Consider the following 16,277-nt stretch of genomic DNA (forward strand, 5'->3'; position numbering starts at 1 on the left):
AATTTTTCGTGCTGAATAAATATTGATATCCTTCTTCAACGTTTAATACCTATACAATACATAATCAACACAACTTATCTGTGAATAAGTGTAATCTCTAAATATTCCATTCACTATACAGAGTGTTCTGAAAAAGGTGCCCATTAGTCAGGGCGTGATTCATCAAATCAAAAGAAGAGAAAAAGTTCTAATAAACATAGGTCCGAAAACGCTTGGTTACCAAGTTATACAGAGTGTATATAGAATAAGTCTATAATAGACAAACGCAACCTTGAAAAGAATAATCGTTAATTACATACAAAAGGCATGAAAAATAGACAGTATCTGTTAAGCTCTATTTTTCATGCGTTTTGTATTTAATTAAGGATTTTTTAAGGTTGCGTTTGTATATTATAGACTTATTCTACATATTTCTCTTCAAAATTAAATTTTCTACAAGTTCTGTAAAAAAAAATTTGTGGTTATTGTACATTTAACATGATAAATATTAATATGCTTCAAACCTTGATGGAACATGTTTTTCGGGACCAAGTTTCACGTATTTCGTCACATATTTTAAAAATTACTGTAGCTACAGGTCTCGGAACTTTTTTTTCAATTTTTCAGTTCATTTTTCATAAAGCACACTAAATTTTACATCTTAATTTAACAGCCAACAAATACCCGTAGGGCTTCGTTTCAGCAGGGGAACTGAAATTCAGACGAAAAGACGAAATCTTTCAGCCTGTATAAATTGGTAACCAAACATTTTCGGACCTAAGTTAATTAGAACATTTTTTTCTTCTTTTTATGTGTGGAGTCACGCCCTGACTTATGGGCACCTTTTTTCAGAACACTCTGTATACATTGGTGCTTGCAATTTAAATTAGTGAGGGATGTTCCGAGTGAAGTCAAATACAAATGTCTAAAGAAAAACTATGCAAAAGAAGTGAGGAAAGCTAAGTGTAAGAAAACAGCTGAAATATCAACAACTAGTACCAATTTTAACTATGCTGTTTGGGAGGTAATTAATAGAAATAGGAGAGCAGCTCAAAAAGATACAGTTACTAATGTCCCTAGGATAATCGATGAACATGGAAATTATATGGATGATAGTATAGACATTTGTAACTTTTTCAATAAATATTATCAACAGGTTGCATATAATCTCCAAAAGTCACTGAACACTAATACTTATAATACAACTACATTAAATGCTGAGCCAATTGAAAAGGTATTTAAATTTCATCCATTATCAAGAGATGAGTTGTCAAGAATAATAAAAAATTTGAATAACAAAAAAACAGTAGGATTGGATGGGGTCTCAAGCAAAATTTTATCCTTAATACTTCACTAGAGCAGGGTATTTTCCCTGATGATCTGAAACAAGGAAAAATTTTGCCGATTTTCAAGAGCGGTGATTCTGAAAGAGTTGAAAATTATAGACCCATTAGTATTCTAAATGTAATAAGTAAAATTTTTGAAAGAGTAGTTTTAAATAGGTTATTGATGCACCTGGAAGAGATTAATTTCATATGTGATGAACAGCATGGGTTCCAGAAAGGGAAATCTACTAAGACTGCAATAGTATCCCTTGTTGAAAGACTAATAGATATAATAGATTCAGGTGAGAAGGCAGCCGCAATATTTCTTGATTTATCCAAAGCTTTTGATTGTGTGAACCATAGAATATTATTGGAAATACTAAAAACTGTAGATGTGAATGGTATAGAACTAAAATGGTTTGAATCATATCTTATAGGTAGAAACCAGTGTGTTGAGCTTACCAAGGTGGAAGGGAATGAAATAGTAAAAATTAAATCTCAAAAACTGGAGGTCCAGGCTGGAGTACCTCAAGGCTCAATTCTGGGTCCCTTACTGTTTCTGTTGTATGTGAACCAATTACCAAAAGAGTTAAAAGATCACAGAGCTCTATTGTTTGCTGATGACACATCGCTTATCTTTAACAATTATTTATTAGATAGTCTAGAAATAAATGCTTTTACTGGAGTACAGTCAATTGTCCAATTCTTGAAGCAAAGGCAATTAACAATAAATAGTAAGAAATGTCAATTCCTACAATTCAAAAGTAAATATAATTCAGTAGAGGATAGAGAAATAAATGTGTTTGTAGAGGAAAATGAATTAGACCAAGAAGAGAAAGTAGCATTCTTGGGAATTTATTGGACAGGAAATTAACATGGCATCCTTACATTGAGAGGATATGTAATAAGATATCATCTGGGGTATTTGTCCTGCGGCAACTTGCTAGGCTGAATGATAAAAAACTACTGTTAACTGCTTACCATGGACTTATACTATCTCATATTAGGTATGCTATTTTAGTATGGGGTAATTCATCTCAACAAAATATGGACAGAGTGTTTAAGATTCAAAAGAAGGCACTCAGATGTATAGAGAAAGTGAATAGGTTAGACTCTTGTAGGCCTTTATTTAAAAAGCTTGGTCTATTAACTGTGCCATCTTTGTATGTATATGAAGTTGTAATGCATGTGAAAACGAGTAGTGTGATCCTGAATTCAGATGTTCATGAGTATAATACGCGAAACAGAGCAGATTATCATATAATGGGTCACAATAGTAGGTTATTTGAACAAAAACCAGATTATATTGGTAGGAAATTTTATAACAAGCTACCTCAAATCTTGAAAAGTAATGATGATTTGAAGATTTTCAAAAAAACAAATGAAAAAAATATTTAGTTGATAGAGCTTTTTATAGTGTACAAGAATTCCTTTCAAACCTAAACTAGGTTGAACTACTTAGTGTTAGAATTATTAACACTAAGTCATGTAATAACATGACTTGTCTTATACTCCATGACTGGAGTCTTTAGGACGTAATCTAAAAAAAAAAAAATATTGTATAGTGAGGTCCATGTTATAATGACAGTGTACGATTGACAATACTGTTGCTGTCCTTTTCTATCATACAACAAAACAGATAGCGCTATCTCTCTCTAGCTTTGCAATATTGTCAGTTTGCCAGAATATTTTATATTTACTTTTGACAGCGACTGTACAAAAGTAAACAATTGATTATAAGTCGCCATTTTTTTCTTCATTCTATCAAAATACTTGAGTGCACAAGTCGTAGGCCTATAATTGATTTAAAATTCATTTATGAAACAATGAAATAATTTTTAGACATTATCGTATGAGAAACACAAATTAAAATACCTGAAATGGCATTTTAAAAGTTGATAACTAAACCATCCTAGACTTTATCCATGCTTCAGTTAGCCTACACGTATAGGTTAGACCTACACGTACCGGTATAAATAATATTGAAAAGTTATTTCAGAACTATTTCCATTGAAATTACTTATTTTAAATAGGATTTCTATTATTTTTAAAAGAAATTGGAATAGAATACCTACCACATAACTCAATTTCTGTTGTTTTGAAATTGAGATTGTTATCACAGCTTTTTAAATTAGCCGCCATTTCAGATTTGTATAAAATAAAAATCTAATCTCAGTTATGAGAGCAAATTTTCGAATCAAATTGTGGGAAAAAATTTTTCTTGATTAATTTGACATTAAATTGATTATTTAATCAAGGAAATGATAATAACTATTAGATCAAATTTAATGGGATGAATTGAGTAACAGCTGTGTATACTCAGTGGCAAAATTGAGAGACTTGGCAACGTTTTTCTCCTATCTTTCTTCACTGCCATTATAACGTGGACCTCACTATAGTTCTGATTTATCAATATATTATTTGGAAACACGAGAAAAGTCCAGAACCAATTTCTTCATGCGAAATTTCCTTGTGCTAGAGCCAGAGTGGCCAAAAAACCTCGTATTTTCGGTTCATTTTCCAGTTATCAGCTATTTCTGCCAAAACCAGTAATCATACAGAAAAATTAGCTCCCGCCTTTTTTTAAATTATTAAATTATGAATAAAATAATATCATTCAGAACTCTCTATCTTCAATGAGTACTGAGTTATGAGTTTTCAAAAATGAGTAAAATTCGAAGAACAAAACAATTTTGATGAATTTTAGTTTTTGATCAACAATATCTTCCGATAGTTATCATTTAGTTGTATAATTCGAAATCCCTCTGGGTGTATTTTTGTGCTCTGCAATCTGAGATCAGGTAGAGCACTCTATCTCTTATAAATTTCCAGCTACACCTGACAACAATGCTCCTTGTATTGTGAAAAACACCTAATTTTCAGCTTCTACCATCATCACAAACTACTTTGTCCTCACATTGATATTTCGCACTATGATATAGGTTCATGAGATTATGTTCTATGAGAATCACCCGTTAGATGCACTTCATTTCAGTATTTCCTAGTGGAGAGGCGCGCATAAGGACACCTCAAGGATCAAAATTTCACTTACACTTATTCACAATTTACACATATAACTTTATTTTAGTTCTTTCATTTTTTCATTTTCTTCCATAGATCACAAAAATACGCCAAGAGGGATTTCGCATTATACATCTAAATGGTAACACTCGGAAGATATTGTTGATCAAAAATTAAAATTCATCAAAATTTATTTTTTTCTTTGAATTTCACTCATTTTTGAAAACTCATAACTCGTACTCATTGAAGATAGAGAGTTCTGAATGATATAATTTTATTCATAATTTAATAATCTAAAAAAAGGCGGGAGCTAATTTTTCTGTCTGGTTTTTGGCCACTCTGGCTCTAGCACAAGGAAATTTTGCATGAAGAAATTGGTTTTGGACTTCTCTCATGTATCCAAATAATGTATTGAAAAATTAGATTACAATATAAATTGCAAGCACACCCCCCTTTTTATTTCGATATTGAATGGACTTAGGACTGTCCATAGGACTTGGGAATGGACTTGAATGGACTCATTCACTGTGTTGTAAATGATGTATTATTGTACTCTTGATATTATTGTTATATATTATTGACATATATGGAGGAAACCTCAAACAGAGGTTTCCAATAGCTTTTTTTTGTGCCCTGAAGGAATAAAACTTTTATTCTATTAGAATGTTTTTACAATGTATAATTTGGCGTTTCCGATAGCATTGTTTGTATGCACTAAAGGAATAAAAATCATTCTTATTCTTCTGGACTATAATAAATAACTGGTCAGTACAATGTTAGATCAGTTTTGGCTGAATTGATAGTCGTCGATTATGATTATAAAACATAGTCCAGTGCCCAGTGAAAAGAATAAATCCTCAATATCCAACCTAGTTACGTTTTAATTCAAAAGGTCACAAATGGAAGGGTGATGAATTGGTTTAATTTATGAGCATCAACAGAATAGAGGCGTAGAAAGAGCTGAGAGAGTTGTATAATGGGGAATAATATCGAACGCTTTATACGCTAGCCAACAACGCACCTACAAATAGCGTACAGTACACATATTTAATGGCTATATGAGAGAAGAAGGGCATGAATGTAAATCAAATGGGATTTATAATTAGGCTATTGTTATATCACTTTAAAACAGTAGAGAGAGCTATTTTTCTATTACGAATGTTAAGCAGAAGAAGTTAAAATTATTATTCAAATTATCATAATTTCTAATATAAATATTATCAAACGGTGTCAATAGTCTACTAGTTTATAGATGTTTTTTTTTTGCTATGTTGGTGCATCTGAAAGCACTGTCAGGTTATCCAATAATTATTATTACCGTTCTTTGAAACGACCAGCTTTCAACTAACCTATCGGTGTTATAGGGGGGGGGGGGTTTAGGGGGGAGGTTATAAGGGGGATAGGTTTTGGTATAATTTGTTTCCAACTAGTGGGCCTACTACCGATTACCGTTGCTTTTTACTTTGTTCACAAATTATTGCTCTTCTAATGGAAGGTCATTATAGGAGAAATGGACAAGATTTTAGTGAGTTTTGTATGATCAAAATACTAATGGTTCAATAATCCATGGATTGAAGAATAATCTAACATGGATACTTGTGAAAAATAATATCGACACATTAGAAGGTTTTCTCCTCAGCCAAGACTTTGATAAATGGCAGCTTTAATTTTATTCTATTATAAAAATTATTAATTTCTCTTTTGAATGAACTCATTACAATGACTGTTTACGACATAGGCTATTCCATTTTGGTGACTAGGTACCTCAAATCTTTAAATTTAAAGCAACAGTAATTAGGTTTTTTTAAGAATTCTGGGTTTTTACTTTGTTTTTTTGGCGTGTTCTATGAAGTGAAATTTAATTCTTCCATTGATTTTTCTCAAATAAAAAGTGTGAAGTTGAACTTTACTGACTGGGCTATCAATTTCTTTCAAAGTATTGAAAACAAACTTTTTTCTATTCGCTCATAGAATGGAACCATTCATTATCGTGTTCAGGCCTACCTGCGAATCCATTTTAGTATTCATCCTTTGTTCCAGAAGGCCAAAAATTAGCGTTTGTAAAACATATAGCTGATGAGCCATTTCCGTTCCAACCTGGAAAGAATTAAATATGATATTTAAGATTAATATGCTCAAGATGTTATCATTTGGTTCCTTTGTAACAAAAATACTCATAGTTCCCAATTGTATAAGTTTCCACGGGAGTCGCTTGCACGTTCACCGAGCCGGCACCCAAAAAGTAACGCGAGCATTTCGGAAAGAGAGACAAATACTAATAATAATGCTTCTCTATTCATAGCGTGGTCATAGGTATGGCCACAAGTGAACAAGTCAAGAACAATGAAAAAACTGTCAACTTTGACGCCATGTCCAGAGACGGAAGCGAACCCTTGATTCCCATAGTCTAGACCCCTACTGGGAGACCCCGGAACTCCGTCGGAGGCTTTACTGTACTCCTGTGCCTAGCTACTCCCCGGGGCGGAGAGTCCAGATCAACTTCCATAGTCTGGAGCATTCATCTCACCGCACACCCATAGGTTCCCCCTGGTTAGCGGTTTTCACCTTCACCGTGGTAACCAGCAACACACGGCCATTGCAATCCAGTACTTTCTGTGACGGAGCAAAACTCGATCACCGAAGGTTTAAGGGGCAGCTTTATACCTTTGGGGCCAATAGGTATAAAGATACCGTACCTTAGGTATCATTTAATCAATAAAACAATAATAATAGTTTATTGATAAGAACCAAAATGGACAGAATACTAGAAATGTCTGATTACAGAAATTTAGGCTAGATTAGTTACATTAGGCTATGAGTAAGCCTGTTAGTTTCAAAACATAACCTTATAGTCTGACAGCATACACTGATAACGGTAACCAATGATGCCCGATTAGCAAGATTCTATTAAATATGTTTTGTACTTTTAAGAAATACCTAGATATGCCTATGAAAGAAAAATTCCAGTACAGTACCTAGTGGAATAATTAGTTATCAAGATCTTGAAAACTCACCTGTCCTGAACGTGATTGTATCAAGTTGCTTGTGATGATATTCCGGACTTGTTTTGAACAGAGAGCTGAAGCAATTGATTTTCGTTTAGGCTGATCAGCTTTTTGAAACAAGGCATTTATCAATGCTATTCCATTCTGCTGTATGACTGGATTCTGAGTTTGAAGATGCATAATCAAATTTTGAAATCCAATTTCTTTTTCAACTTGTGTGTACTTTCCAGTGCTATTTAACACTATGCTTTCAAGAATAGAAAGAGATGCTTGTACTACCTTGCTATCTTGAGGGGAAGATTGATTGTTCACGTAGCTTGCAACAGTATTGATGAATGGAAGTTCAAGAATGTCCCATGAAACAATTCCATGATCCATTAATTCAACAAATGATAAAAGGGTGTGTGCCAATAACTCGCCTTTACATTTTCCTTTTTCTATCAAATTTATAATGAGAGCCAGCCCTTGTTTGTTTATAAATTCTAAAGCAAAAGTCATATCCATACTTAAACTTGATAATTTCTGTACAGCAGCAGTTTTTTCATCATTGCTGCTTGAGTTCAATTTTTGCAGAATGTCATGTGCAGTTTTTGAAGGACTGTATGTTAGTCTTAAAACATAACCATTTTTAATTTCATTTCTATTCTTTTCTGTGATATAATTTCTATTGTTACTTTCAGAAAATTGCAAAGCATACTGATCAGGGTCTGATAAACCCCATCCATTGCAGAGTTCTTGAATAGTTGCTGCTAAAGGCTGTTGTTGCTTAAATTCTACTAGCTGAGCTACCTGATCTTCCATTTCCACCGCTATTTTTACTACATTAGTGTCCTTAAGAGCAGGCATCTTTGTCACTTTTGTGGTCATCTGATTTAAAAAGAATTAATTTAAATATTCAACACAAAATCCTAACCACACTCACACAACGGGCTTGGTCATTTTACACAAAATCAAAACAAAAACTAAACTGAAACTGAAAATTGACAGCGGATTAGCCACATACTTAACACTATTCAAACACAATCACCCACATTGACGCATGCGCTCTGTATTTAATGATAGTTCCATCAATAGTCACATGGCGCGGCTGAAAAACAGACAAAATCAAGGTCTTGACTCTGTAATCAGTGCCTCTGTAATCAATAGTCACTTTTCAAGATAACTGTAGGAAAAAATATTGTATATAAATTAAGTTTGTAGACACAACATGTAGATATTTGGGCATACTTAGATTTTGCCCGATTTTCAGTCGCGCCAAGTGGCGGTATACAAGAGTGTCAACGTGGGTGCTTCTGTTGGAATAGTACCTAAGGTGGTCATGCAATACATGATTTAGATACGGTACGGAATTTCCAGAAAAAATGAATGGCGAAAACCGCACATTGATACCTCAAACCTTTTAGAAGATATTCACTCTATTAATCAATAACACTCATGTATTTCATTACTGATTTGCATGGTAGGCCTACTGATTGATAATGTGAATATCTTCTGAACGGTTTGAGATATCGATGTGCGGTTTTCGCCATTCATTTTTCTTGAAATTCCGTATCGAAATCAATTATGTATCGCTTGACCACCTTACTATTTAAAAAAAAAAAACAAAGTTGCATTCAAAATGGCGGATCCAAGATGGCGGACCAGAATTTTTAAGTTATAGTAAAGTAGTTTTTTCAATTTGAGTAGGATCCCCAGTCACATCCACCTTGAAATCACTTCTTTTTATGGGATGGAATACAAAACCCAGACTTACAGTGTGGGGTGGAAGCACACTGGCCAAAAAAATTTTTCTATTACAAAAGCGTATTGTACGAACAATTTGTAGAGCACCATACCTAGCACATTGTAAACCGCTGTTCCAACAATTAAATATATTGACTTTGCCAGCAACGTTCATTCTGGAATCAGCCATGATGGTGAAGAAGAAGCCTGAATTGTTTATGAGGAATGGGGAAGTCCATCAGCATAACACTCGCCAAACACGGATGATCCACGAGGAGCAGGTGACATCAACCCTAGCCAGGAACGGACCTAAATTCCTCAGCATAGAGAGAGAGGACAGATTCAAGAAAGCATTCAAGAGCTATCTGTTAGCCAATCCATACTACTCGGTAGAAGAGTATCTACAGAGTGACGACCACGACGCAGCAGTGTTTCCAGTGGGATAACTACAAGTATCAAGTAAGGATACTAAACCGTTCTCAGACTTTTTTCTCTCCTTTCTATGCTTTGAATAGTAGCCTATTGATTAATAATGTGAATATCTTCTGAACGGTTTGAGATATCGATGTGCGGTTTTCGCCATTCATTTTTTCTTGAAATTCCGTATCGAAATCATGTATCGCATGACCACCTTCCCATTTAAAAAAATGAAGTTGCATTCAATATGGCAGATCCAAGATGGCGGACCAGATTTCTAGAGTCATTGTAAAGTATTTTTTTCAATTTGAGTAGGATCCCCAATCACACCCACCATCGACGAATTACCTTTGTGTGTGAGATATTAAGCCGTTCTCTGACTTTTCACCAACTCTGTAGGTAGAATAAATATTATATTCATCATATTTTGAATTGTATTTGCACTGAGCTTGTTATGTAAAATGCCATCATCGGTAGGTACTATGATTCACTTAATTACATCGTCAGGTATAAAATACTTTAACTTAGAATCCTTTTTTAGAATTTATAAAAATACTTATAGAAAGGTCCTGAATGCCGCCAAAAAAATTGCCGCTAGTACATTTATAAAAAAATCTTCAAATCAAACAAGAGCAATATGGAAACTAGTTAAGACTGAGACAGGAAAGAGTACCGCTCCAACATTAGAAACAAACATAGCCAATGAAACTGGAATTATAAAAGGAGGCAAAGAAGCTGCAGATTTACTAAATAATTATTTTATAAATACTCCTCTGAAAATACAACAATCTATCTGTAAATATACTGAAGTAGATAAGTAGATTTTTAAAGTTCTTTAGCAGTGTTCATCGACAGTCGCGCACTTTCCACTTGAAAGAATTTGATCCAATAAGAGTGGAACAGAACTCAGAAAGATAATTAAATCATTAAAAAATAAAAAATCCTATGATCACTACAATATTTCAAACTATCTAGTAAAGCAAACAGCCGAACATATAATTGAACCTCTGACTTATATCTTTAATGAATCAATGAAAGCCGGTTGTGTACCGTTAAAGTTGAAATATTCTAAAGTAGTCCCCATTTATAAGAAAGGTAACCACAAGCTTCCTGAAAATCACAGACCGATTGCCACTCCACCTGTATTTCTAAAGATATTCGAATACGTAGTGCTCCACAGATTAAGAAAGTACTTGAACAAGTTAAAACTGCTGTCCCCTAAACAGTTTGGATTCAGGCCCGGCACTTCTACAGGTGATGCGCTTTTTTCTTTTATAAATGAAGTGCTAAATTCTGTGGATGGAGGATCCAGGGTATGTGGCCTGATTGCCGATCTTTCCAAAGCTTTCGATCTTGTAAACATTGAAATTTTATTGAAAAAGATGAAATTATATGGTTTTGAAGGCAAGGTTCTCAAGTGGTTCGTATCATACTTTGATGAGAGACATCAGCGGGTGGAAATACAGTCTCACTCTTTTGTGTATCAGTCGGAATGGTTACAGGCGAGGAGTGGGGTCCCTCAGGGATCAGTCCTTGGTCCTTTGCTTTTCCTTCTATATATTAACGACTTGCCACCACACCTTGAGCCAGCACACTGTGTTTTATACGCTGATGATGTAAGTATTTTATTGAAAAGTAACAGTCAGCATGATATGGAATCTGAATGTAGAAGAGCTCTTCAGAAACTAGAAGAATGGCTGGCCTCAAATATGTTGGTACTAAATTACAATAAGACTATGCAGATTCCATTCAGGACGGCTCGGGAAGCAGTATTGGATACGAGAGATGGAAACATAGGTTCAACATACGAGGCAAAGGTACTTGGAGTAGTGCTGGACTCTGAACTCTCCTGGCGACCTCATTTAGACCAGCTAAAAAGCAAACTAAACTCAGCAGTATTTGTTCTTAGAACCGTGAAGAAATTGCTGGATGCAGGAACGCTTAGAAGTGTTTATTTTGCTGTGTTCCATTCTCTTCTTTCATACGGTGTTATATTTTGGGGCAATTCCACTCATACAATACCAGATATAGACAAAACCTCAGAGACGACATTCATCGAACTGGTATGTATGAGAGGGGGGTAAAGAGTGCAGGAATTCGGCTTTATAATTCATTGCCAACACGCATAAAAGCTCTTACAGGTGAAAAGTTCAGAATTAAGGCGAGGGAGGAGTTGTTGCAGGTTTGTCCTTATTCCAGTGAGGAATTCTTTTTGCATTATAGAATGCAAAGATTGACGACTTAGATTATAATTGACAAATCCTTATACCCCTTTCATAGGCGGTCAGTGGGATGAAAAAAATGAAATGAAAATCATATATTGAATAATATCACACTTTTTTTACTGGGACAAAGTCACCCCAAGATTAATCTAAAAGTGACTAGTAACAAAACCCTAACCAGTTCAATTATGGATATACCAATTGAAATATAATAAAAAGGCAAAAATAAAATTTACTCACCGATATCATGTCTTTTAGAAATAAGTCTTCTAATATGAAGATTTCCGACAACGAAATCACAAAATGAAGTAAGCAATTTATGTGGATAATTCAACTAATATATCGAGATTCGACAAGATGTCAATTGTAGAACCTTGATTCAGAGCTACACGGCTATCAATGTTGAACATTGAATTCGGATAGAAGAAATTGGAGATAAACTGATTTTAATTTTTCCACGAGGTGGTACAAAGTCAGCCCGGGCTAGACAAAGTATCGGTCGACGGGGATATTACACAATAATTTGATTAAAAGCATGTACATTTTAAAATATTGTATTTATTATTTTTGAGCAGATTTATTCTTACCCAAGTGAAAGAAAGATAAAAGTGTAACGAAATTGGAACCTACTTTAATGATGAATAAATCTTTGAAAATCAAATAATGTTGAGCCTCCAAGCCTTAGACTCGGACAAACTGAAATATTGATTCAGCTTCATTGCTATGAAATAAAATGAATATTATTATCAGTCAAGAAACACATTTTTCTTGAAGATAATATCACAGACCAATCTTAATGTGGGTATAGTAATGTATTGCCGGGACACAATTATTTGGCAACAATTCAATTTAGACACTTTGAACTTCCAAAAACATGTTGTACTCATGGAGGCTGAAGATAAAATGGTGAGCAAAACTCACATGAAGAAAGTTGATAGAGAAAAGGCGAAATAAAGGCCGTGAATGCGTAACAAGAGAAGGAAACATTGTCATAGGTAGGACACTAGGAAATATGTGTAGGTGCCCATTTAGTCCAGTCAATATAGACATAGAAAAGGGGGTGTGCTTGCAATTTTATATTGTAGTTCTGATTTTTTAATATATTATTTGGGTACATAAGAGAAGACCAGAACCAATTTCTTCATGCAAAATTTCCTTGTGTAGATACAGGGTGGCTCAAAAACCTCGTATTTTCGGCTCATTCTCCAGTTTTCAGCTATTTCTGCCAAGAAGATTATAATAACTTATAACTTTTGACGCAATGCTCAGATTCCATCGTACTACACTTCATTCTTCTCGGCTCGTCAAGGCGGTCCAAAATCATGCATCATAAGTCAAATTCGGTCGAAAAATGAAAAATGTATTGTTGAGTGTACTTAAGCCCATATTCCAATACACAAAAAATGACCAATTTCTATATTCAAAGCTGCATGTCTTGTGAAATACTTCTGATAGAATTTCCAAATCTAGTGAGAATGTGACAATTGTCCCCCTCTACCCACTCCAATAAATGATACTTTTGATTCAAATACAATTCGAAAGTTACAGAAGATTTTAAAAATGGCGATTTCAGTTTTTACATTTATTTGTGTTTTTTACTGTTGATCAAGAGTTTCTAAAACGACTCTGATACATCAAAGAAACTCACGGTTGATTCCAAATTTTAGATAAATTCATCCTCTACGAGCTCAGTTGCCTAAAATCCAACTTGAATCACTCTGGGATATCATAGAACTGCCAAAAGCGTTAGTATGAGAAAAATATCTACAATTTCCGGATTTTTTTCAACAATCAAATCTCACTTTACGAACATATTTTTTCATGAATCGTTTACATTAGATGAAAGAGAAAAAGCTATTGCACATTTCTGGATCAAGTAATGATTTTTATAATAAGGGGTTACAGAGATACATAGCTTTGAATATATCAATTGGCCATTTTTTGTGTATTGGAATATGGGCTTAAGTACACTCAACAATACATTTTTCATTTTTCGACCGAATTTGACTTATGATGCATGATTTTGGACCGCCTTGACGAGCCGAGAAGAATGAAGTGTAGAATGAAATCTGAGCATTGCGTCAAAAGTTATAAGTGTTTGAAAGTTTGATCCTTGAGGTGTCCTTAAGCGCGCCTCTCCACTACGAAATACTGAAATGAAGTGCATCTAACGGGCGATTCTCATAGAACATGATCTCATGAACTTATGTCATTGTGCGAAATATCAATGTGAGTACAATGTAGTTGGTGATGATGGTTGAAGCTGAAAATTAGGTGTTTTTCACAATAAAAGGAGCATTGTTGTCAGGTGTACCTGAAAATCTATTTGAGATAGAGCGCTCTCCCTAATTTCAGATTGTAGAGCACAAAAATACGCCCCAGAGGGATTTTAAATTATATTTCTAAATGTTAACAATCGGAAGATATTGTTGATCAAAAACTAAAATTCATCAAAATTGATTTTTCCTTCAAATTTCACTCATTTTTGAAAAATCATAACTTAGTACTTATTGGAGATAGAGAGTTCCGAATGATCTCATTTTATTAAGAATATTTTAATCTAAAAAAAGGCGAGAGCAAATTTTTCTGTCCGATTACGACTTTTGGCAGAAATAGCTGAAAACTGGAGAATGAGCCGAAAATACGAGGTTTTTGAGCCACCCTGTATCTGCACAAGGAAATTTTGCATGAAGAAATTGGTTCTGGTCTTCTCTTATGTACCCAAATAATATATTAAAAAATCAGAACTACAATATAAATTGCATGCACCAATGTATATAGTGACTGGGTTAATTAAAAATGCATGGAAAAAGTCAATGAAGTAGATAAGCTTGAGGTATTCAACACTTTTTGGGACATGGGAAATTTTGACATACAGAATGCCTATCTGTTTGGATGCATTGAAAAAATACCTATCAAGCGTCGGTATTGTGAAAATGCACAGGGGTTTCACAAACAAAATACGTTTGTTTTTAGGATAAGATTAAAAAAACATGGTAAACTGTAAGAATGTGCAAGAAGTCTTTTATGAGTATTCACAGATTACAAAATTCAAGGAGACGTATTAATAACATCATTAAAAAGATTAACACAAACACAATGACCACAACGTGTGTTGCAAACACAACTCTAGGCTCAATATAATGAGGCTTTAAATGGGGTCCATGGACATATTAGAGCCATACCTGAGTACCTATTGCTAATCTCACTACTTTGGGCTGCAAAATCCCAACAATGAATTTTCAAGTAAAAATTTAATAATATTCTATCATTTTTATCATATTAATAAAAAATTACTCAATTTACTTCAACAGTCAGTGAAGACAAATACCGCAGGATATTTTGTGAACAGTATAACATTGGATTTGAATTTCTGAAGTCTGATACTCATCACAAGTGTGATAGTTTGCAAATAATCATAGATTATCAACATAAAAACAATGAGGAAAAGACAAAGCTACAACAGAATAAAATCTCAATTTGCGCAGAGCTGAAACTGTGAAGTGTGAGGGAGAAACTAAAAGAGTATATAAAACAAGGTAAAGAATCACCGATGGATGTCCATGTTCTTACAGTTGACTTACAACAAACCCTTCCAACGCCGAAGTTATCATGTGGAGCAGCATTTTATTGTAAAAAATTATGGGTCTGCAACTTTGGAATACACAACTACGTTACAGAAAGAGCTTTTATGTTCATATGGGTGAACCTATGAAAGAGGCAGTGAAGAAATCGGAAGCTGTATAGTCAAATACTTATCAGTAGCAAATTATGTTCAATCAAAAAACAAATACTTTTTACTGATCATTGCGGAGGTCAGAACAAGAACTGGAATATCATGTCGTTGTGGTCACATCTAGTGAATACCAAACGATTTAAAGAAATTGAACACTATTTCCTGATAGCTGGTGCTGGACATACATACCTCCCTTCTGATCGTGATTTTGGGAGAATAGAGAAATACCACTCGAACTCGAAACATTGTCAAAGCAAAAGTTCATTATTACTATGATGACACGCCAAGATAAAATATGCTGAACTTTGCATTGACGAAAAATCACGTGCTCGGTTTTTTTCTTGAGCTATATGTTCCAAAAAATCACTTCACTAATATGAGCAACTTTATTTAAATTAATAAAAACAATATAAAACTTGTAGTACCCTTTTTATTTAAAACATTTAGCTTGAAAATGGCCAAAGTTTTAAAGTGTTTTAAATAAAAAGGGTACTACAAGTTTTATATTGTTTTTATCAATTTATATTTTTCAAGTATGAGAGCCAAAAGCCCTTTCAAATGCTACTAAAATTTGCTTTCAAATTGTAAATTGGAGTGTTTAATTGAAAAATGTTGAAGTTACACATAACCTAGCTACGGTACATTTGGAGTGTTGTATGATTGGAACCGTTTTGGGTGTAAACCTGTGGTAGTCTTCTGAATGATTAAATAGAAAAAACACAGAATGATTAGAGAACTTTCAGTCTTTAATCTACAGAAACGAGGAAGAGCATTGGTTGCAACACTTCACAATATAAAAATGAACCAAAAAAGATTAGCAAGAAGAAAGTAGACAATGTAAAATGTTTAT

The 16,277-nt window shown here is 34.0% G+C and overlaps 1 protein-coding gene across 1 annotated transcript in view; it reads right to left on the reverse strand.

Moving 5' to 3' along the window:
• Positions 1–8,299, reverse strand: part of LOC111057495 (engulfment and cell motility protein 1) — a 40,962-nt gene extending 32,663 nt beyond the window's left edge. The window contains exons 1-2 of the mRNA XM_039428059.1: positions 7,340–8,299; positions 6,330–6,422 (exon numbers count right to left, since the gene is read on the reverse strand). Of these exons, the coding sequence (XP_039283993.1) occupies positions 6,330–6,422; positions 7,340–8,197 (951 nt within the window). The 5' untranslated portion in view covers positions 8,198–8,299. The remainder of the gene's footprint in view (positions 1–6,329; positions 6,423–7,339) is intronic.
• Between the last annotated feature and the right edge of the window lie 7,978 nt (positions 8,300–16,277).

The sequence above is a fragment of the Nilaparvata lugens genome, chromosome 5 (assembly GCF_014356525.2).
Source record: "Nilaparvata lugens isolate BPH chromosome 5, ASM1435652v1, whole genome shotgun sequence".
Lineage (NCBI taxonomy): Eukaryota > Metazoa > Arthropoda > Insecta > Hemiptera > Delphacidae > Nilaparvata > Nilaparvata lugens.